We start from the raw sequence: 25,206 nt of genomic DNA, 5'->3' as shown, positions 1-25,206 counted from the left end.
TAGGACTGGAGAGACCTGGGTTGAAACTCACTGGGTGACCTTAGGTCAGTCACTTTCTCTCAACTTCACTTTCTTTCATCACAAGGTTGCTGTGAGAATGAGAGGGGAGAACCATGTAGCTACCCTGAACTCCTTCAAAAGAAGAATATAATAAGTAAAATGTAATAAATAAAAAAGGGGGAACATGAAGATTGTATGTAACTAGAAGGAGAGGTAGCAAGAGCAGATTTCACTGTGGGATATGTATCAGGTCAACAGGTCATAGTTAGAGTGGATTCCTAACACCAGTGAAGCTAATGATCGCTTTCTTAAAAGACAGTCATCTGGAGTCAGATCCACTTGTAAGTCCCATACTTGTTTGAGTCTTCTGTTACTGTCTCATCTACTGGGACCTTGGTGTGCTACAGTTTCTTTTTTCATGGTCTCCTGTTGAGGCAGTCTACTGTGGTCTGGTTTATATATGCTCCTCTGGTATTTGAAGATTCTGTTGTACTGCATGATCAACTTGATTATCTTTTTTTTTTTTAATATAATGAGAGGGCCAGTTCTTTCCAACCTGTATATTATATAACTATAACTGTATATTCTTGCACACCTTCTGTAGGTTGGCCCATTTATTTTGAGTTTTATGCCTCTTGAAATCAAAACCTCTGATGTTTACTTTAAAACCACCTAAGGTGGTGGTTTTTCCAGCAACCATTTTGCATATCACATTAAAACTCTTCCCTTTTTTAAGGAAAGAAAACACCCCGGGGCCAGCAATAATTTCACGTTCTCCTTGTAAAAAGGGGCTGGCATTGTTTCAAAATGTGTCAACGCTGTCCCATCAGATTACTACATCAGAACGGGATGTATATATGAGGAAACCAAGTGCTCAGGGGCAGATCAGAATCATTGTTCCCTACTCCGTGCCAACATACATGTTCATGCCACTATTTTGTTGTCATATTTGACCCACCTTAATCCCAGCAACAATGGTCTTCCTATCAAATATTGTGTGTTGCACAGAAACCTGTTCCTGTTTTGGTTCATAAGAATAGGAAGAGGCAGTATAGAAATATTGGTCTTCCTGTTCTAGAATCTCAGCAAATTCTGAAGTTATCTGAGGAGGCCTTCCTCAGAATGCCCACATGTTTTGAGTTAAGGAATATAGCTCCAGGAAACAGGGCTGCCTTAGTGGTGGTACCTTTCTTGTCTAACTCCTTGCCTAAGGAGAACCACTAGGTTTGCTCACTCACCATTTCTTCTAGGCTGTTAAGGCCATTCTGTTTAGACAAGCCTTTGGTTAATTGTCCTGGTTTTTGCTTCAATTATTGATTTGTTGTGCTATACTTCTCTCTCTCTCTCTCTCTTCAAAGGGGCTTTAATTTGGTTGGGCTTTTAGTATTGTATCAAGGTAGCATATATGGTTCTTCTTGCCCCATTCCCCTTTTATCCTTCCGGCAAGTTTGTCAGGTAGGTAAGGCTGATTGGTGACTGGCCTGTGGTCATACAGTGAGGGTGTTTGGACAATTGCAGGGTGTGGTGGAGAAACGTGTTGCCCGTTAACATAATTAGCTCAAAAACTTCAATTAAAAAATTGAAATTGAAAATGTATTGGGTTACTTTTAAATATTTTAAGACACGATAACTCAATAGCTTATGCTTCCCTTAAGTTATTTTGATTTTCAGGGGTTGGGGGGAGGATGAAATAGTCACCTGAAAAATGTTAATTATAACTTTAACAAATGTATCCATTCCAGCTTCCCAATTTGACTTGTATTGTGTTCATTTATTATGTTACCAATTAATTAATTTGATGAAACAATGCATTTCTAAAAGTGGAACATTTCTCTACCCCACATCACTGGCTGTTTCAGTCAGTAAATGCAAGAGAGAGGCTAAGAAATGGCAATATGATTTGTGGAGGCAAGCAGGACATAGGATTCAGTGTTCCTTCCATTCCTAAATCCATTTGCAGAAAGAATCAAAAGAATAAGATTATGGGAGCAACAAATGCTCCATCCAGCACTAATTCACAGGGGGATAAGATGGCCCTTTATACATCACCCAAGAAAAGGATACAGATTTGAATAAAATGTGCATATGCTAATTTCTGTGCATAGATGCATATTTAGAAATAATGACTCATTTAGATCATAATACAGTACAAACACCATAGTGGGAAAGATGGTGAGCTGTGTGGATATTCAGCCCAGGTGCTTAACTTAATGGGCAATTTCAAGGCTTCTGCTGCTCTTTCTTCTGATAGTTCTTTATCTTTAAACTGGACTTGGACTGGACAGCCCTTCAGATAGAGCATGAACTGACCGGTACACTACGTTCATCATCTAAGTCCTTTCTCCAGGTGTCTCCTCCATGGGAGGCACAGAAGGCGGCAGCAAGGGGGAGGGCCTTCTCAGTGGTGGCCCCCCAGTTATGGAATGATCTTCCCCAAAAGGCTCTCCTGGAGCAAACACTGCTATCTTTTCGGTGCCAGGTTATGGCCATCTTCTCTCAGGCTTTTAGTTATATGTGTGTCTCTGTGTGTGCTTTCTGTTTATATATTTGCATGTAAACAGTTTTCTAGTGTATTTTTAATGGTTTTTAATCTTTGTACACTACACAGAGAGCTTCGGCTATTGGGCGGTATACAAATGCAATGAATGAATGAGAGCATGACTTCAAATAGAGGACTGTCCTCGGACAGCTGTTCCGAAAGAAGGCTGTTCTCTGTAAAGTAGGATACATGGCTACTGTGCAGGAAGAGAAATGCAGAGAAATGTTCATTAAATAACACTGGCACCTGCTTGAATGGCATTACGTTATGGTGCAGTTGTTTTAGATGACTCCCTAATGAAGAGGGATTCTTAAAACTTGTTGTGGCAATGTTTTATAGAAGTTAGGCAATAAATTCTGTTTCCTTTCTTCATTGTTGCTGTGGTTAATGGCTGTTTAAAATTGTTTTAGATATATGTCTGTCTATGTATGCGTTGCCCTAATATTTGATACTGTTCGGACCAGTACCAACTGAATAGCACCTGATTTTTTATAAAAAAGATTAGAAATCTATAGCTTTAGAGACATACCCAGCTAAGAATCAGAACTGCTATAATTTCAACAACAACAACAAATTAAAAAGGAATGAGGGGCGTTTCTCCAGGTAAAAATAGAAATTGCTTTTCTCCTTGATCTAAAAACTAATTTATTAATATTATGTGTGAAATACCTGTCAGGTTTTATTATATGGGGCATTTTATCATTTTTTTTCAATGTGTGGTATGTTGTGCCTTAATTTTTACAGCTGTCTTTGTAAATCTTATTATTATTATTATTATTATTATTTATTTATTTATTTATATAGCACCATCAATGTACATGGTGCTGTACAGAGTAAAACAGTAAATAGCAAGACCCTGCCGCATAGGCTTACATTCTAATAAAATCATAATAAAACAATAAGGAGGGGAAGAGAATGCAAACAGGCACAGGGTAAGGTAAACAGGCACTGGGTAGGGTAAAACTAACAGTATAAAGTTAGAACAAAATCAAGTTTTAAAAGCTTTAAGAAAAAGAAAAGTTTTTAGCTGAGCTTTAAAAGCTGCGGTTGAACTTGTAGTTCTCAAATGTTCTGGAAGAGCGTTCCAGGCATAAGGGGCAGCAGAAGAAAATGGACGAAGCCGAGCAAGGGAAGTAGAGACCCTTGGGCAGGCGAGAAACATGGCATCAGAGGAGCGAAGAGTACGAGCGGGGCAATAGTGTGAGATGAGAGAGGAGAGATAGGAAGGAGCTAGACAGTGAAAAGCTTTGTAGGTCAACAGGAGAAGTTTATATTGGATTCTGAAGTGAATTGGAAGCCAATGAAGAGATTTCAGAAGTGGAGTTACATGGTCAGAGCGGCGAGCCAAGAAGTTGATCTTAGCAGCAGAGTGGTGAACAGAAACCAACGGACTGATGTGAGAAGAAGGAAGGCCAGTGAGAATAAGGTTGCAGTAGTCCAACCGAGAAATAACCAATGCATGAACAAGAGTCTTGGCAGAAGAGACAGACAAAAATGATCGAATCTTGGCAATATTATACAGGAAAAAAACGACAGGATTTATCTACTGCCTCAATATGAGGAATAAAGGAGAGCGAGGAATCAAATATAAAGCCAAGACTACGAGCTTCCTTGACTGGAGTAAGTGTAACATCATTGACAGTAAGAGAGAATGAGAGAGGAGGAGAAGGTTTAGGAGGAAAAACAAGCAGTTCAGTCTTTGCCATATTAAGTTTCAAACGACGATGAAGCAACCAAGCTGAGATATCTGAAAGACATGCCGAGATACGATCGTGAACATCAGGAGAAAGATCCGGAGATGAAAGATATAATTGTGTATCATCGGCATACAGATGATATTGGAGGCCATGAGATTGAATAAGATTACCCAAGGGCAACATGTATAAAGAAAACAACAACGGACCAAGCACCGAGCCTTGCGGAACCCCTACTGAAAGGGGAAAAGAAGAAGACGAGCTGCCATTAGCCAACACGCTGAAAGAGCGACCCGCTAGATAGGAGGCAAACCAGTTATAGACAGCCACAAAATCCAAGGTCATGAAGGGAATCTAAAAGAAGATCATGATTAACCGTGTCAAAGGCTGCAGTTAGATCAAGGAGAATAAGAACGGAATAATGGCCTTTAGACTTGGCATTAAGAAGATCATTGGTAATCTTAGTAAGGGGTGTTTCAGTGGAATGCAAAGGACGGAATCCAGATTGAAAAGGATCCAGAGCAGAGTTACTAGAAAGAAAATCAAGACAACAAGAGTAGACCACACACTCCAGGATCTTTGAAACAAACGGCAACAAAGAGACAGGTCGGTAGTTAGACAGAGCTAGCCTATCAAGAGTAGGTTTCTTGAGAATAGGAGAGACTGTAGCATGTTTAAAAGCAGAAGGAAATGAACCAGAGGACAGAGAAGAATTAATAATATGAAGCAAGGAAGGGAGGATAGCAGGGATAAGATTAATAAAGACGCGAGAAGGAATCAGATCACGAGAACAAGTGGAAGGCTTCGAAGAGCGCAGTATTGTAGACAGTTCATCCGCTGAGACCGAAGGAAACGCAGAGAAATTTGCAGGAGGAACTGACAGATGAGGAACAGGAACTGGAAGAGGAGCAGAGCTGGCCAGATCAGAGCGAATAGTTTGGATTTTAGCATTGAAAAAAGAGGCAAAGTTATTAGCAGACAGAGAGGCGGGGAGAGATGGTGGATTAGGCTTCAGAAGAGAATTGAAGGACTCAAAGAGCCGCTGAGGATGCCTAGCATTTGACTGGATCAACGTTGAGTAATACTGCTGTTTGGCCAATGAAATGGCAGAAGAGAAAGAGGAGAGTACAAATTTGTAATGGACAAAGTCCGCCCAGTCCCTGGTCCTACGCCAAAGGCGTTCAGCTGCCCGGGAACAAGAGCAAAGGTAGCGGAGGAAAGAGGTGAGCCACGGTTGGGGTTGAGAAGGGCGAACTATCCGAGTTGTAGATGGAGCAAGATTATCAAGAGTTGAAGATAAGGAGGAATTAAAGAAGGAGACAGCTGAGTCCAAGGAGACAGCCGAAAAGACAGAAGGAAGAGAGGAGGCTAGAGACTGAGAAAAAGCCTCATAATTGATAGATTGCAAGTCACGACAAGAGCGAGAAGCGGGACGTGAAGGAGGAGGATTATGAGTAATATTGAAAGAAACTAGGTGATGATTTGACAACGGAAAGTGAGCAGTAGAAAAGTCCAAAACAGAGCAATTCCGAGTGAGAACAAGATCCAGACAGTGTCCAAGGGAATGTGTGGGTGCATCAGACCAAAGCTTAAGATCATAAGAGGAAGATAATGAGTGAAATCGTAGAGCTGCAGCGTCTTGAGGGTCATCCACATGAATATTGAAATCACCGAAAATAAGAGTAGGACAGTTATCAGAGAGGAAAAAGGACAGCCACGAATCAAAATCAGAGATAAATTTTGAGGACGAGCCTGGGGGGCTTTGTAGATCTTTGATGTCCCAAGGGGACACGGTCTACTAGATTATAGTACCTGTCAGTTGAGACTTTGTAAATATGAAATAGAACTGTGTATATGAGTGGGTCCAGTCCTACCTTTTTCTCTTAGGTGTCAACTGCTTTCTCCTTTAGGTCTTCTGCTCTCCATTTTCACAATTGACTTCAGGGTTCAGTATGGATTTACTAAACTGAAACCCTAGTGCATTGCTTCCCCCTTCTGTTAGTGTCATTTTATTGAGGCTTCTGTATCCCACAACTGCATAAAAACCATACCGGAAGAATATTGCTCTATTTTGTAAATATTTAAAGATACTGAAATGCTGTTAAGTCTTCCTTCCCAGAATAATTAGAGTTTTAGTTAAAAGGCAAATAAGGCAATAAAATCAAGAAAACTTATTATTACATTAAGAAAGCATTTATTATTCAATATAAGAGCACTCTGAGCAATAATTTGAGCTTTCTGTACATATTTTTTAAAATACTAATTTTTCTAAGATACAAATCACAAAAATAAATAACAAACATCTTTCCAATGTTACATACTTGTAAAAAGGCTGTTCAAACTGGCCCAATGGACCATAGTTTATTAAACTAGAGCATCATCAGACAAGTGTTTTGTTATACACTCGTTACTGCCCACTCACAGTTTGTTTGTTTTTTGTGGGTCCTTTTGATGATGGGGCTCAGTCCTGGGCCCAGTGCTCTTCAACATTTTTATTAATGATTTGGACGAGGAGGTGCAGGGAACGCTGATCAAATTTGCAGATGACACAAAATTGGGTGGGATAGCTAATACCCTGGAAGACAGAAACAAACTTCAAAGTGATCTTGATAGGCTGGAGTGCTGGGCTGAAAACAACAGAATGAAATTTAATAGGGATAAATGCCAAGTTCTACATTTAGGGAATAGAAACCAAATGCACAGTTACAAGATGGGGGACACTTGGCTCAGCAATACTACAAACGAGAAAGATCTTGGAATTGTTGTAGATCACAAGCTGAATATGAGCCAACAGTGCGATATGGCTGCAAGAAAGGCAAATGCTATTTTGGGCTGCATTAATAGAAGTATAGCTTCCAATTCACATGAGGTACTGGTTCCTCTCTATTCGGCCCTCGTTAGGCCTCATCTAGAGTATTGCGTCCAGTTCTGGGCTCCACGATTCAAGAAGGACGCAGACAAGCTGGAGCGTGTTCAGAAGAGGGCAACCAGGATGATCAGAGGTCTAGAAACAAAGCCCTATGAAGAGAGACTGAAAGAACTGGGCATGTTTAGCCTGGAGAAGAGAAGATTGAGGAGAGACATGATAGCACTCTTCAAATACTTAAAAGGTTGTCACACAGAGGAGGGCCAGGATCTCTTCTCGATCCTCCCAGAGTGCAGGACACGGAATAACGGGCTCAAGTTAAAGGAAGCCAGATTCCGGCTGGACATCAGGAAAAATTTCCTGACTGTTAGAGCAGTGTGACGGTGGAATCAGCTACCTAGGGAGGTTGTGGGCTCTCCCACACTAGAGGCCTTCAAGAGGCAGCTAGACAACCATCTGTCAGGGATGCTTTAGGGTGGATTCCTGCATTGAGCAGGGGGTTGGACTCGATGGCCTTGTAGGCCCCTTCCAACTCTGCTGTTCTATGATTCTATGATTCTATGATGCCATCCATTTTGCATGTGTCTCCCACTCCTTCTGGCCTTCTTTCCATCACAAAATAAGACACCGGTAAGTCTGATTTATTTTTAGAAGTGAAAGTTGCCGCAATCTCCTGCTGGGTGCAAGAAAAGCGGTGTGATAAAAGCGGCTACTGAATGGGCCACAAAGTCTTTGTTTACTTCCTCTTTCTTCTCCGTAAGAAACAGGAAGTATTGTGCGACAGAAGTGGGCGGGGAGAAGTGACGGTAGGGAACCATGATCCTCCCCACCGGTCTGATGATCCCCTAGGAGAGAGATGTGTGCCATCACACCCACACCTTGCCCCACTCCTTCATTTCACGCATTCAGCTTTGTTGAAACGTTCCTGGTTTCTTAAACCACAGACCCAATGACAGCTGAATTGGGAAAGTGTGGTTTAAACTGCTCTCTAAAAACTAGGATATAGGATTGTTACACATAAACCAGGGCTGGAAATTCCAATACAAAATAAAAGGTGCCCATTTATGTCCTTAATTTTCTGAGACAAGTATTCCATTCTGTCAATTCATTTTATCAATCAGTTCCACCATCTCAGCAGTTTCTAAAACTTTTAAAAAGCCATCTCCTACTTGTTGGAATAGAAATATGCTTCCAGGGCCAATCACATACTATTTTTGCTGCAACCAAAAGATTCCTTAATAAATTTGCAAGTCCAACAACCTCCAAAATGTAACAACAATATTAAATGATTAAAAACTTTGGCCTCTTATTTCCATACAATATAAATGAGTGAATGAATGACTCCACCATACTTGCTTCACTGCTGCAGCAGTTGCTTATATGGTGTATTGGTTTTCCCGCTGTAAACCCTTTTGTTACTTCTGTTTTTTCCCCTACTTATTAGCAAGATGAAATCTATTTACAGTTTTAGAAATGCGCTTTTCCTTGTTGCAGTGATTTGTGGTTTCCTCAGCCAAAAAGACAGGACACAACAAGAAAGCCGTCAATAGTTACCATTAAACGTAGAGCGGCAGCCAGGTATAACAGCTGGAAAGGCTGTGCCTGGAGGCAACGTCATTCAACATCCTGTAGGGCTAGTCCTGGGTGCTAAATAAAAGAGTAAAATAGATTAAGACTAAGTATTGCTGAAAGCTGGAAACCCGAATCCAGTCTTGCAGATAAAGGAAACGTTTGTCTCCTATCTTCTCACCAGTAGTTTTTGTATAATCTCTTGATCCTTACTGAACCATATGATTTTAAGCCTAATTCTTCTCAGTTACTTATCACCTTTGGTCAATGCATTGTATTACTTTATCATGTTTGCATTCTTTCCTATGTTCTGTGATCAGGAACTCTGATAAAGGGTTCTTTCCTATGCTCCTTCCTTCCGTCAAATATTTTGCTATAATTAACTTTTGTGAAACATTCAGAAAGCTATGGGGCGGTATAAAAATATAATAAATGAAATGAAAATGAATAATTGTCCACAAAGGCACTCAAACAGCGTTCTTTGCAAGTTCCTTATGTACTTTTTATAATCCTGGATCTTTCGAAGGATTAAAGAAATCATTCAGATTTAAAATTTGTTGTGTCAATATCAGGCATAGTAACTAATCAGAGACTCACCCTCCAGTCAGCTGGGTGGCCAAGCTAAGTTTTTGAGAGGGCAGAGAGGAAATGCGGTGACCTCAGTTTGTTGGCCAAATTAAAGCTAAGTGAGACTCAGCATTTAAGGACTGAGGAACTAGGCTAAAGTTAGTTGACAGACCATTGTTTGTCTGCAAGAAAAATGGTGCACTTTTTAAAATTTGAAAATGGATTTATAAAAATGCCTAATCCATAGCGTTCAGATTGGATTTTAATTTGTCAAACTAAGGTACAATCATATACTTGTTTACATGGGAATATGAACTAAATGAGGCTTACTTCTGAGTGGACCAGTGTAGAATTGCGCTGTTAGTTACCTTGGCAAACTCTATTTTCTAGTGCGTGCGTGCGTAGAATGCTTAATTTGCCAGTATCGATAAAGAAGTGATTTATGAAGTCATATTTTCATTTCTAAATGCAGAGGAGGAAACTGCCCCAAACACTATTGTTGCAGAATATCTTGAAGAGAAAAAGAAATATGAACAATTGAGGAAGCAACAGCCAAAGAAAGGGTCTTCTCGTGAAGAACAGGTACAGTCGAATATCATAAAACCAGAACATTTTTTTTAAAAGCCATCATTCAGTAGGCCAGAAAGTTTAGCTTTTAGTTTTGTTAATGTTTTAATTATGCATGCTGAAAGCCTAGCTAAAAGCTTAGCTTAGTTTTGAAGGGTGTGTTTCCATCAGTGGCCTTCAAACTGTTTCGAGGGGGGGGGAATGCTTCTTCTTTATGCATGTATTTATTTTTTTTGGGGGGGGGGAATAAACTGCACCGTCATCCTAGAAAGGATTTCAGAGCACTTTACATAGAACTACCTAAAAACAATATTATACAATATTATACAATATAAGCTCTGGGTAGGATCCAACCTGCGGCATGTACCACAGGTTCCTGGTGCACGTGAGGCCAGCCCTGGCAGCAGCAGCACACACACAGCGCCTAGCACTTCCAGGGACAGGCCCCCAATGACCAGAAGTGCAAGCTGATGGAAGGGGCAGGTCGCACCTTTGGAAGAGCATGGGCTGCACTATTCCTTTTAATATGATTGAGACGCATTTTTCCCAGCTGGTAAGTTAACAAGGCAGTCCTGCTTGCACGGAGATCTGTGTGTGTGCTGGACAGCTGGAAAGTTCCCTGGAGCTGTGTGAACTGAGGCACATGGAATTGCAAATCTGGATATCTCTGGTTAATATTTTACTATACAATCATAAATAAGCAAACCTTTTTTTTAAAGAAACACGAATGTCTTTAAGCACATTATTTCAGAATGCATGTCATTTCATCCATTCCATGCTAAATAATCTAGACCCAATTCACACGACACACTGAGCTCATCATGGGCTATTTAACCCATGATGAGCCACGGTGTGTGCCTGGCACCATTTTGAATATGCAAACACCAATGTTTAACCCTTGCACAGCACCTGATGGCCAGGTTTGGACCACATGCCACATATCCATCTGGGGTACCTGGCTCACCGTGGGCTAAATAACCCACAGTCAGCCCAACATGTCATTCAAACTGGGCCCTAGAGTTGTTGTGTAATTGGGAATGAAAGACATGGTGAACTGGGCAAGTTTTCAGCAATCATTGTTTAATTCCAGACATTGGCATTACTGGACAGTTTCAAATCAAAGCTAAACCAGGCAATAGCAGAAACACCTGAAAATGAAGTGTCTGAACCCGAAGTGGAAGATGATGAAGGATGGTAAGGAACTTTTGTTTGAAACTACTTTAGCCAAGGGTAAATATGATTGAAGATGTTATCCATCTAAAACAGGACACTTGAGTGGACGCTCTCCAGAACCATATATATGACATACTGGCAGTGGAGGCTAGTGGCTCCAGTGTCAGTGGGGTGGTGAATCTGCTCCAGGGGCATGTCTATACCTACCGGCAATCCGGGACATGGTGGGGGAGGATCCCAGGCTTTCCCGCTTCTGAGATCATCCCCCAGCATGCACATGCTAGCGCGATGTCTCAAAAGTCAGGAGGGACACTCTGGAGGCGCGTGGTTTTTTTAAACGCAGCAGCCGGTTGCGCAACTGTGCAGGAACAATCCTGCACAAAATTGAAGTAAAAAACAACAACACCCAAAACTCAGCGCCAAAAAGCACCAGCAGCCATTCTGGAGATGGCGAAACTGCTGCCCACCCCATGGGCACAGAGCTGCCGCCCCCCCCCCCCCCAGCGCACGCAGCTCTTTTCCCATTTGCAAAGCTCCACCTTGGATAACTTCTCTAGAGTTTTGAAACCCGGAGTGGATTTTCTGCCCCACTAACATTGGAGCCACGAACCTCCACTGCATACTGGTAGGTGACTTTTCAGTTAAATGGCTTCAAGTGCTAAAACACCATTAAAGTTTCACAAGCTTAAAACAAATAAAGAATTTACAGTTACATGTGAATATACTGAATTGTTCTAAAATGAAACTAACATAATGTATTTTACACAACTTTGGGACTTCGCTGGGTTATTGGAGGAGTTAAATGACGGAGGAACTAATGATGGAGGAATATTGGAGATTTTTCTTTAAATTGCGCAACATAGGACTCTCTGGCTTCCCTTGCATAAAAGTAAAAAAATGAATCTTGGCTTTAAAAGCACATCTCCAAAATCTAAGAATCAGAAATAAGTCTGGAAATAAATTGGTTTCTGGGAAACTTTGTTTCACAGGTTTGTCACATTCTAGCAAGATGACCTGCATGCATGTGCAGTAGCTATTGCACACCCTGTTCTTTCGCAGTTAAAACTCCAAGTGGGAATTTAAGAAGCAGCTTGGGAATTCTGTGGAAAGAACTGATAGTAGGAAATAGCTAAAACACACTTGAGTTTGTGGTGCCATAACCAACCTACTTAGGCCCTATTTGAATCTCATTATTAAGCATGGTTAACTTCATTTTGATAGGTTCAGATTGAGATAATACAACTCTGATCCTAAATTTGGAAGTAAATGTCATTGAGGTTGGTGAAATTAGTAGATCTCACTTCCAAGTATATGAGTTAAATCCAGATAAAGTTAGCTGCACTAAGGTCCCATTGAAATCAATGTGAAAAGTTCCAGGCTGGCATATGTGGGAAGATTCCCATTGCATTCTTGGGTGAATGAATGGGCTTTGGATCCTGCCCATGCAAAGCCCCATTTTAGGGCCTGAGGCCCTAGTGCGAAATGAAACACAATGGGTGAGCAACACACGGGCTTCATGCAGCCCCTGCTGCCCACCCCCAATTCAGTGTGAGCAGTGCCACTGAGATTTCCTGCAGCAGAAAAAAGCATTCATAGAATCATAGAATAGTTGAGTTGGAAGAGGTCTATAAGGCCATTGAGTCCAACCCCCTATTCAATGCAGGAATCCACCTTATAGCAAACCTGACAGATGGCTGTCCAGCTGCCTCTTGAAGGCCTCTAGTGTGGAGAGCCCACAACCTCTCTAGGTAATTGGTTCCATTGTCGTACTGCTCTTACGATCAGGACGTTTTCTCTGATGTCCAGCCGGAATCACTTTGTTGCTGATTTTTTTGGCAGCAAACCATTACAGAAGGCTAAAGTGGACAAATTTGGCTATATTTCAAGCTAAATTGGGCTGGTTTAGCCTATTATAGTGGATTTTCACCATAATAGGTTTGTTTGTTTTGTTTTGCTGCAGGCAGGAATGTAGCCCATGGGTAGTCCCGGGGGACAAAAGTGACCCTGGGACCCCTCAAAGCTGCCCATCCCTGATCTATACCCATGGAGCTTGTTTGTACCATCCTAACCTCCAACTGGTAGATCTGTGGATTAGGGCTGTGCTGTTAGTTCCTAATGATGTCAGTGGGATTTAAGTGCAACTTGGATCCAATCCTATGTATTTAGCATGATCATCTCAATCTCAAATACTCTTAGTTTACATAATATGATTCATCATTCTTACTGTAGTATCCTTTTCTGACACTGGGTCAAATCATATTGTGGGTTGACCATCAAGGCCGTGCCTGGGGATTGTGCATGCCCTTTTCCCACACTCTGATTCCCTCTCTTCCTAGTTTGTATTTTGTCCTGATTGGGTCACTTGCTAACTGATCCCTTTTCAATCGACCTTTTGCATGCAATGCATGTGCTCTGTTGCTGAGCTATGGTCCCTCCCCCTACTGTTAGAAGTGGGTTTTGAAGTTCACTTTATCTAGTTTGGATAAAATAGCAAGCTATGGCTAGCCTGAAAGAAGAGGTGAGGGAGGGAACAGGCGTGTACAGGGCAAAAGAATGGAATACAACCCTGAATCACAGCCCTGGGGATCAAACCATGGTTTAGCTTAGAATTGCAGAACCTATTTCACAGGTCTGAATTCCATTTCAGAAAAGCTGTCAGAGGTGGGTGGAACAAAGATAAAGGGGGTGGAGCCCAAATGCCAGCATCTTTTACCTAAAGCCTCTTACTGGCAGAAAATAACCTTCAGCCTTTTAGAATGGAACAAAAACTACACAAATGCCAGGAAACCAATGAATGGTGGTAGTTGGGGAAAAGGAGGCATGGCTTTCTGGGGAGCCCTGAAGGGTCAAATTAGGACCCCAAAAAACCTAGATTGGGCCTCTGGGCCCAGGTTTTTGCCCTTCTGGTTTAGCTGTTATGGCAGGGGACCTGTTCCTTATGTTGGAAATCGCAACGCCTCGCTTCATAAAGGCTATTTTTATAGGGATAAATGTATAACTCATAACTTGTTTCATGTCATAATGTACTGTAACATTTGAAATGTCTGTTTGGTAGTTTAATAGGCTACAGTTTGTGCTAGCAAGATTTTTTTCCCCCAATACTATTTAAAAATCAAAAGAAAGCAGCGTTAAATATTTATTGGAAGACAAAACACGTAGGTGATGCTGGAGACATTAGGCCTTGAGCTGACATGTTAAGAATAACAATTCTTGCTTCTTTGTACGCTTCATGTGTAAAGGACACAAGCGTCTTCCTAGTGTTGTCCTAAAGACTTTGCTTGCCAAAGGGTACCTACGTTTGTTACTGGTTAGTAAGAGAAAAATGCATGTAGATGTGGATGTAGTGAAATGATCCATGCAATTGGTATCTATTTTTGTTGAATTCTTGAATTGTACCACAGCTGTGAGGTAACAGGAAGGAAGGAAGGAAGGAAGGAAGGAAGGAAGGAAGGAAGGAAGGCCATTGGATAAATTATTTGGAGCTACTGTGAAAATCTTCACTGGGTTTTCCATGTTTTGCTCTTAAGGATCCTAAGTTATATAGCAGGTTTTACCTCATGCTCTATATTTGCTATGTGATTATGATAATGATAAAGGAAGGAGAAATCATGTGGTTCCTTTTTGCTGAATTAATTTAAATAGTTGAATTATGGGATTTAAGTTTAATCGGCAGTGATACCCAATTTTTAGTAGGATTTTATTTCACTCCTTTTCAAATAAATGGTCTTGTCAAATGGTTGAGCAAAATAAAATCAAAGTACTATTGAGCAGAAAATTAGTAAACCATTCCTCAAGAATCATCATATGAACAGATAATGTTTGAACCCAGCTATGCTAAAGTTGAACCATGGAACTTTTATTCATCCCCTTCAGCCAGCCCAGGCACAAGCTCTCCTGCCAGCTCAGGCAAGAGACCACACACCCCGCGTCCCATCACCCCACTCCCTTCCTGCTGCTGTGTCACGCGCCCCTTCCCCTTCCTGCCATCGCATCACATCCCTCCACCTCCTTCCCCTTCTCGTTACCACGTCATCCCTCCCGTTTACCTTTACTCCTATGAGCTGCACGCCCAGAGGAAGCAGCTGGTGTAGCTTTACAGAGAGTTGGCCATGCCAAAATGCCTGGCTTTCTTCCTCTCTCCTTGGGGACACTGGAGGGGTTTAAGAGCCTAATTGCCATGTGGAGAATGATTGGGGGTAGAAGTTGCAGCTGGGGAGCGAGGGGATAATTCTCTTCATCCTGCAATACACACCCAAAGTAAGTAAGTGTGTGTGTGTGTGTGTGTGTGTGTGTGTGTGTGTGTGTGTGTGTGTTGGGGGCTTTGGTGCCATTAGGGTGATTAGGAGGAGAGGTAACTGAAAAGGGAAGGAGAGAGAGAGAGAAGGGGGAAAGAGAAAGAAATGGGAGGGATACAGAAAACATGAACATGGGACATAGATAGGGAGATCACCCACATTCATAGTACACACAGAGAGAGCACGCACGTACACAGGACACACACACACACACACACAGAATGTATGTAAGAGATAGAGTGGATGTATGCACATGGGACGCACAGAGAGAAAGAAAATGAATGAATGAGGCAGGAATGAGGAGGAATGAAGGCAGTGGAGTGAGAGCACATGGACAGAGAGGAGGTGCATGCATGGGGGACAGAGAGAGGGGACCTGTGCACAGGAGAGGGGTGCATGGGGGACAAGGATGCATGAACAGAGTGTGGGAGCACATGTGCACTGGAGCAGAAAGAGAGGGAACGCGCCTGGGGGATACAGAGAGAGTGATTGAATGGGACAGAGAGACGGAATCACCCCTTACCATTGGCCATGCTGGCTGTGGCAGATAGGAGCTGGAGTCCAACAACATTTGGAAGTCCACAAGTTGTCCACTCCTGATAAGAAGTTGATGGGTTTGCTTTGCCATAGCTTCTGTGGATATCTCTTACTTAACCTACAGCCTCCAAAACATCTCTCATGGAAGGCTCTCATGTTCCCTTTGTTATCACTGTCCTCTCCCATGAGAGAGATACTATAGATCATATATTTTGAAGGAACCTAATAGACACCCTACTACTACTCAGTCTCCTGCCACAATTCCCTCCCACCCCCTTTGTCCAAACTGACAAACTATGGCTTGTGCTTGTCCTGGTTTCTAATCCTGGTTTGTAAGGGCATATAGAAGCCATCGTTTGAGCAGAGTATTGTTGGCCAAAGCCAGGAACGGTGGGAGGGAATTGTGGTGCACAGTCATGGGGAGGAGGGAGCATGCAAGCCTGAAGATCCTTTCTAAAGGCTCATTCATGTAATCCCAAACTGATGTTTGGGGTTAGTCTAAACCAGCCCATGGCCTGACATAAATTGTAGCAAGCATATGTATAAACTATAAAAGGAGAAACCAAATTTCAACTTCATTGTTTCTGCACTGGAGTAAGTGGCTTCAGGACTGTGTCATTCAAAATCGCAGTAATCTAAAGACTTTAAAAAGTGCAAAGAATCTTATGGTTGAGGGATTGGTTTGGAGAATAAAACATATTTCTGGATTCAAATTCCCTTTTCCCCTTAACTAGATTGGGTGGCTGGATCTAATTGTGGCAACTTCGAAGGAATTTTTAGTGCTGACTTCCAACCCACCCCTCAAAATACAGCAATGTGCTTGAGATGATTTATTGTAAATGTTGTGTGTGTGTGCGTGTGTGATATGCATAAATTATATGATTCCTAGACCATTTTGTAGGTTACGGTTGCTGCTTTTATGGAAAGTGAAAACCAGCCAGTATGTCGTGCACTACTGTCAGGGTCTGTTATCTGAAGTAAAATGATTGCCTGTAAGACATTCTTATGTGTCCACATGAGTGGCCACACATTGAGGTATAATTTTCATTTTCTGTCAAGATAGAAGCCATTACCAATTTGTTATATTTTCTTTTATTTGGCAATCTTTTTCCCCTCTGCATTTTTGGCTGAATTGCCCTGTTGGCATGGAACAGAGCAGACATTTGGGTACTTTTCAGACGTATTTTACTTCTCTGTGCAAAAACATTTTTTAAAAATTACAACTCTACTGTAAACAGCGTGTATGGTGTTTGATAATTACTACCAGACTTTACTGTTTTACAAGGCATTTGAGGAAGCATTGTTAAAAGATTTAAAACAAGCATGATAGGCTAGAGTTTCGTTCTAAAGTTTAGAAACTCTTATTTGGGACATACCTCTGTTGTCTGAAACTCAGCAACCATTCTCTCTGCACCAAGGATTTTCTTGCCGCCACAAAACAGAGCGTTAGAATGTAAAGTGCATATAAAATGCAGGTCATAAATGCTGACAGGACACTTGCAGGGCTGTTGATGGAGCCTTGCGCAAACCTACATAACCCACGTCTATGTGACAAACCTAGATTTGGCACGGAAACAGCAGTTACCTCATTTACTCATCCCTTCTTGGCAGTGACTGAAGATGAGGTGTTCATCTAAATAAATTCAACCGCAACTATTTTCATGACCACTATTAACAAGGCGCTTTTGACACCTTTGGATTTCGGGGTTCAAAGTTTATGTTTGTAACTTCAATCTCCTCCCTCCACTTCACTTCTTTTGACACTTCAAAGGGGATAAGTAACTCCCCAAAGAGTTTTCCAAAAATGCTTGCAATGAAGGTACCAGTGAGGCTCCGTGGCTATGGCTCCTGGGCAACGCATCTCATGATTTGTCAGGTTCAGTGAAGAGGAGCGTTGCAAACTTGCATATGTGACCTAGATAGTGGAGATAGACACCTTGACGTATGTAATATATCTGTAGGCCAGTTCCCTGGATACTGTCCAAACCAAGATGGCTGAATTTATGCAGATACAATCTCATGCTGTGTTCAAAGCATGCCATTTAAATTTGTGGAATAAAGCTGCTACCCAGGACTCCGGATAACATCATTCTAGATGCTGGGGTCACAAGGAGCAGGAGTACAGGTTTAGCCTCCATCCCAATAGTGCCCACAAGTGCACATTCCTGGCTTCCATTTACTCATATTGAGGAAAGTACAGCACTTCACATGGGGACGGTATTACAGCCCATAATTCTTGCTAGCGGGTGGACCAGCCTCCATCAACAGAGATCCTGTGAGGAAGATGGAATGCACGTCTGTATGCAAAGACATATTGTGTCCCTCCTTGCCCAAATTCTTGCCGTAGTTAGGCGCTCTCTGCACACAAAAGCACACTGCTGCCTATAATAAAAGCCCTCCCACTGGACTCAAGTGGCTAATAGTGTTGCATATGTATGTCAATGTGGAGATCACATCATCTTCAAAATCTAACTTCCAGTACAAAAATAGTAATAATGCCTACCAGGCTTCAGATTCCTGATCCTGCTTTGTGCTATGTTTAGCAGAAATGCAGAAATATAACGAGACCAGAAATAAGGACACCTAGAACAGAAAGGTCCCGACATAGCAAACACCAGACTGGAGAAGAAAACTGCACAATGAGTTGTGTAGACATGGAGCGAAAAGTCTGTTCTACAAATGACACATAGAAGATAAAAGTCAGATATAGAAGTTAAAAACAAATTACGCTGATCTGCTCACCCAAAATCTATTTTGGGTGAGCAAAATAGGAGGGCTGGGAAGTTTTGCAAAGGAAAAATATACAAGTAGCAAAAGCATTCTGTGTACATAATGGGTAAAGAGCAGCTTCCCTTCTTTCTCCATGATGAGGAGAGAGGGCAGCTTTCATCCAGTTCAGTCTCGCCCCAATTTGGCAATTTAACACAATAGATTTAGTTTGTGTCTGCTTAGTGGTTGAATATTTTTTATTACGAGGGCTTAATTTTACTGTTTGGATCCGGATTAAGTTGGTTTGAGAAACTGTTATATAAACATATTCCATTCTGGAAGCGATTACACTAGAAGTTACAAAAGCATGCACAACCTGAGTTAATATATGAAGCAAGATAGTTAAATGCATTCCCTGGCTGTCCTCCTAGTGTGTACCATCAGGCTGTTCAAACGTCTGCATTCCAAGCTGAGATGTGCTTGATTTTTGAAGCATTCACATGCTAAGGACCTTGCTTTTGGCTAGAATAAAATTTTCTAAGGTGCATAAACGTTATAATAAACTTTGCATGAAAAATCAAATTGAGAATGTATTTTCAGCTCTTGGAAATAGGGTGACAAGCTAAGATATCTTAATTTCTTACCAAGTTATCAAAACATGAGTCATAAACACAATTAATGGCTCTGTTATATGAGCAGCTCATAAAACAGACCCCATTCATGTTGATCTAACTTACTTGGGAGAGTGAGATAAAAGCATAAAAATAAATAAGAGTCGTAGGATGTAAACATAAGAAAATTCCCTGCGGGATCCAACCAAAGGCCCAACTAGTCCATCATTCTCTTCTCACAGTGGCCAATCAGATGCCCCAGTGAAAAGCCTAAAAGCAGGACATCCTGTTCATGCTCCTCAGCATTTGATATTTGGAGGTATGCTGCCTCTGATACTAGAGTTAATATATGACAAGTAACCATCATGACAAGTAGCTGTTGATAGCCTTATCCTCCGTGGAGGAGTTTGTCACAAGCATTTGAGTCCATGAGAATTTGGCACCATTGAGGAGACATTTTTACTCTGAGTGACACAGTGTAACACAAAAAAGACCCTACAAATGTTCAGAAACATTGCACCAATTGTTGCTGCTGCACCAGTGCTTAATATAGAGGTGAATCATGTGGCAATTAAAAATGCACTACAAAAGGATGTGGCATTCCTCAAGCCAAGATACTTTTCTCCCTGAAGAAAAAATCAAAAGCGACACATACACCAGCTTCTTGTGCTCTCTATATGCTTGCAACTAGCCATAGTGTATGACACACACTGACCTGGTTCACACAACACGATTGCCCACAGTTGCTTAATTTACGAGTGGGGACTGTCATCTCGTGCTGGCTGCCTGTTGGCCCCATTTTATGTGATGCCCATGGGTGCCAGACTTGTGTGAACCCAGGCAGCAGGGGTTGTTTGAGGGTTAGACAACTCTCAAATAACCCATGCCTTATTGTAGGTTTATTTTAGGTTTATCTAATTTTCAAACAACCCTGCTGCCTGGGTTTCCATGACACAGCAAGCCGGACATCCACAGGTGCCATGCAAAAATGGTCCCAGTGGGTGCCCGGCACAACACAACAACCTCGCAGGTAAATTAAGCCACAGTGGATTGTTGTGACATGCAAACAGTGCCATCACCTTTCTCTTAGCCCTTCTTTGCCTGGTTGGCTGAGGTAGTCCATGGATGATGCTGACTGGCAGAAGGGTGGAGCTGGGCCTTAAATTTCTATCCAGCTACAACAAAATAATGCACTTAATGCAACTGAAGTTTGCTGTAACAGTGTGCCTTACAGTTACCAAGGTATGAAGATAATAATGTTGACCTCCTTTACAGAGTGGCAGTAAGGACTGCTGAGAAAATGTCCCAGTTCCTATGTCATAACAAACCATGGTTAACAAACCATGAGTCGTTGAGAAGCCGAACAAGCATGCACACTCCTGCTCTGATAAGCAACCCATAGACACTCGATCCCTGGGTTATTATTATTATTATTATTATTATTATTATTTATTTATTTATTTATTTATATAGCACCATCAATGTACATGGTGCTGTACTTCTAAACCTGGAAATCTGGGTTATTGGAGGGCAAATAACCCACAGTTTGAATCCGCCTGCCTTGTTCATCCCTTCAACAGTCCAGAGTTCTGTTGCATCCCTGATTTGTTTACTGTAGGCGGAGCGCACATAGGAAACCATACCCTTGCTCACTCCTGCTCCTTTTCTCAACCCACTTTTTTTACGATGTGTGAATGGGGCCAGTGTGTGTGTGGTACTTTGGACAATTGAAAGGAGTACATAAATACTGAGTACTTCTTAATCACATCCTGTCCTGTAACATGACAAATGCTTAACTGCACTTTGCCATAAGAATACCATTTGCAACACACTGATCTGCAGGAATGAGTTGTCAACGATGGCTGTATTTTGAACCATTTCTGAAAGCAAATTTCCCCTACTGGTGTTTATTAGAGAGTATAAAGTAAGAGGCAAAGCTAGATATAAATTCAACTACTCTGCCAGTAATTTTTCTACAAAGTTAATCTATCCACATTAGTAACAGATTAAACTGATTAATATACTTTACTTGAATTTCATCATGGGTATACATCTGACCATTATTTACTATTATAATTAGGATTCTTTTTTCTCCCTTTTCCCTTTCTTTCCCATAGACTAAACATACCCAGTTCCTTCCCCTTGCCTTATACGTCTGGCATTCAAAATCTATCACCGCCATAGTTGCTTTGTGAACATTTCTATATTTTGTCTTTCTCTAAAGACACAAGTCCCAAAAACTGGGTGTAGATCATTACAGACTGACTACTTTTTCATGTTGCTTTTTATGTTGCCTTATATGGGCAAGATTTTCATTTATTTATTTAATACATTTTTTCACTACTCTTCATCATATCAGATTTCAGCATAAAACAAATACCAAAAATAATAATAATACTAAAACAAGAAAAGAGTAGATAAACCTTAGTTTAGACCTTGCTCTATTTAACCAATAAAATATATTAAAATGACTGGGTGAATAAAAATTATTCTGCCTGGTGCCTAAATGACAGCAGTGTTGACACCAGGCAAACTTCTTTGGGAAGTGCATTCCACAACTGGAGAGCTACTGCCAAGAAAGCTCTCTCCCTTATACATGATCCTCGTACCTGTGATGGAAGAGGTACATACAGGAGGCCCTCAGCCATTTGATATAGGAGTAGGTGCTCCTTCGTGAGGTTTTTCAACGTGGTTTCTTTCCCCTAGCTACCTTAAGAAAATGTTAGTAAAAATAAATTACAGATGTGGAAACAATACGGAAAACTGAGGCTGAAAAATAATGATTTCCTCAATCCACCTAATGCATTCACAACTGAAGTTGGATGTGAACCCAGGTCTTCACATCCACACATATTGCCCTATCCAAGACCCCACACTGGATTTGAAGATCATTTATGTGCATCACACCACTTCCTGCTATTTATTCGATATTGTAAATGGCTGATAATCATTGGTAGTGGAAATTACTTACTAATTAACTCTCTATTGATGCATTGGATCCTCTTCTGTTGTTGTTTTTTCCTTTCTCTTGGCCTCGCCCTTGGCTCTGCGTCCTCATAGAATAGTGTGCACTCCTTATACCATGTTTACTAGGAGCTGCATTTCTTCAGTGGCCCGGAATGAGGCTTCATTAACGCAAGATATAGCCACCCAAGATATTTGCCAATCCCTATGACTACATACTGAAATAACATTTCTATATAGCTGTTACAACCTTTCCTTTCTCTATCACTCTCATATTAAGGACTGTACAACCTTGCTTAGATTTTTTCTTCGTATTGAAACAAATTATTAGAATTTCTAATAGGCAGAGATTAGCCTACAGCTACAATTCCTTTACATTTTCCTCCCCCATGGCAGTCTTGGAGAGCAAGTTGTCATTAGATTCAAATCAGCTTGTTAAATTTATTTCTTAAACCTTTATTTGATTTCTATTCTTCTTGGCTTCTCACCTTGCCTTTTGCCTGCTACTTTCTATGACCTGTGACTCACCAGTTAAACCATCTTCGCATAACCCATGGTGGCCAGGTTCACACAGCACAGGGATTGAATATGAAAAAAGTCGTCCGGCACATACCACAGCTCATCGTGGCGTAAACAAGCCACAGTGGGCTGTTCGATCATGCAAACTTGGCCCATCCTGTATGACCGAGATACAGACTCACTTGAAGAAGAGTGAGCCATATGGAATCACATTCCTCCACATTCTCAACCTGACATCTATTGTCTTCTGACTGCACAACAGTTAAGAATCTGAATTGGAGGGAGCCTGCCAATTCTATATGGCTTTCCCTACAGGGCTTTGGAGTTTTGGGGAGCAGGGGTGGCTTGTCTACTGCCAAACTCCTATCCATACATATGACTATATGTTGTAGACAAGGGTTGGGGAATCTGAATCCCTCCAGATGATGCTGGACTCCAACTCACATCAGCAACAGCCAGCACAGCTACAGATAAGGGATGATGGGCATTGTAGTCCAACAATATCTGGAGTGCCACAGATTCCCCATCCCTGTTGTAGACCTTTCGCCAAAAATCAAAACATTTCAGAGAAGTATCTTTGTCGCCTTCTTTTCGTTTTTGGTCTTTATATTGCCACTAAAGTTAATTAGAAGGATGCAATAAATAACTTTCTTAACCAAAGCCTTCATCAAAGCTTTGATTGGCTAATTGCTCTCCCAGAGAGGGAGATGGAATGTTGCATAATGTCAAATAGCTCTTCTGCCAGCGTTGTGTGTGTTTTTATTGTTAACATATCCAGAAGTTTCATGTGTCAGAAAAAGTGCTGTTTTTCTTACGTTCCTCTTTGTCTGTGTTTGTTTGAGCCAGGCAGCTGACCTTTTGGATTCTGCTACTTCTTTGCTTAGCACATGTAGAGATAAAACTCCATAGAGCTGACATAAAGATATGCAGCAATTTGTATACTAAGTAGACATATGAAATGTTTAAGTATTCCTGAGGTAAGAATGAAAGAATATGTTCAAACAGTCCTTCGGCTTTTTAAATGGTCTATTGGCTTCTGCTTTTATTCGGTAATTTTTGGTGTGTTTTTATATGTGTTTTTAATGTATTTGTTTTATTATTGTTTTTAACTACTTAAAAATGTTTTTATGATTGTTAGCTGCCTTTAATACCATTTTCATGTGGGAAAGGCAGGGTATAAATTGAAGAAAGAAAAAAAGAAAGGAAGTCCAGATGGCAACTTTCTAGTTGTGTGCAAGAACGCTCAAATTAGGAGAATGGAAAATGTGCCTGAGCCAGGCAGGTACCTTTTTTTTTTTGACCATGCAGACCTACAAACTGAAGAAGTCAACTGTGTGGACTACACAGGCCATGCCAGATTTGTATCAGTTCCTGTCGCTCATGTTATCCCACAAAGCACTTTTACTTGCTGAACCATTGAAATAGTGCTTCCAGTCATCATTGAACTATCTGGAAGTACCCCAATAGACCTTTGAGGAAAATTAGCCATGTGTTTCTCCTTTGCAGATTCCATGGGAATAAATGTGATTGGAACAGAAGCAGTGCTTAGGGAATTGCACTTCAGGTAGTTAAGCTCTTGTCAGGTGTGACATACCTTTGTGCCACATCAGTTTTGTGGCCTCTGTAAGAAACATGATTTGATCCATACAGAGTATTCTGGGTGTTCTTTAAGAAATCCTTGGGGTAGTTATAAACAGGCCTAGGAAATACTTTAAAATTTTATGCCTCAGCATTACATATCTAGGCACATAGGTCCTCATACATTTAGGATTTTTTCTTGGCCTTGTCATAAAAGCCAAGAGCTGGCTACACTAGATAAGATTTTGATTGAAACACCTCTTCATAATTGTCTGGGTTTGTTTGAGAAGCGGCTTGCAATACTCTATAATACTTCTGGTACTACCCGGTACTCTGATCCTCAGTGTGTTCAACTACTATGAGCTTGCTCTAAAGTCTGCAGAATGCCTTAAAGGATGTGAACCACAGCTCAGATATTAGACTGATTATTGACCTGCTCCAGTAAGCAAGTTTCTGTATCTTATAAGACACTGTAACTTTGTGTACATCAGTGTGCTGTCTGGGATGACATCTGGCCTTCACATTATCACATCTCCTGTCCATTTGCACTACTGGTATGTTCTCCTAAAAGCACTTGGTTAATCTTTTTTATCAAAACATTTGAAGTATGTTTCTGTGGCAGTTTTGGGAAATGTTTTAAATATAGTGTATGTGTGAACTATTCCTGTAAACGATAGAACAAAGGCATCATGTCTGTGCTTTGCACAGTGGAAATACTGGAAGCATAAATCATAATGGTTTTATATGTCTGTGTTTCTGATGCTATTGCAAAACTCAGTCGCATATTTTTTTTTAGTAGCACTGTGTCAGGGCTGTGAGTTCTGATGGCTTGGCTTTTCATAGACACATTAATATCCCACTAGACAGGTTGTTCAGAATGTTTTAAGAGGCAAGATGACCACACTGGGACTCTTAAAAGAGAAAGGAGGGGAGAGAGAAATCTGTGAAAGCTGCTTTACGAAGTAAAATTTATGTTATCATCAACCTGATTTCTGCAAAGAAATGGAAAGATTGCGTG

The 25,206-nt window shown here is 41.1% G+C and overlaps 1 protein-coding gene across 1 annotated transcript in view; it reads left to right on the top strand.

Annotated features, from left to right (window-relative positions):
- Nucleotides 1-25,206, top strand: part of CWC27 (CWC27 spliceosome associated cyclophilin) — a 119,574-nt gene that overhangs the window by 80,478 nt on the left and 13,890 nt on the right. The window contains exons 12-13 of the mRNA XM_063128013.1: nt 9,708-9,817; nt 10,893-10,996. Of these exons, the coding sequence (XP_062984083.1) occupies nt 9,708-9,817; nt 10,893-10,996 (214 nt within the window). The remainder of the gene's footprint in view (nt 1-9,707; nt 9,818-10,892; nt 10,997-25,206) is intronic.

Source organism: Elgaria multicarinata, chromosome 6, assembly GCF_023053635.1.
Source record: "Elgaria multicarinata webbii isolate HBS135686 ecotype San Diego chromosome 6, rElgMul1.1.pri, whole genome shotgun sequence".
Taxonomy (NCBI): Eukaryota; Metazoa; Chordata; class Lepidosauria; order Squamata; family Anguidae; genus Elgaria; species Elgaria multicarinata.
Note: the sequence above shows the minus strand (reverse complement) of the source record. Positions and strands in the feature narration are given on the sequence as shown.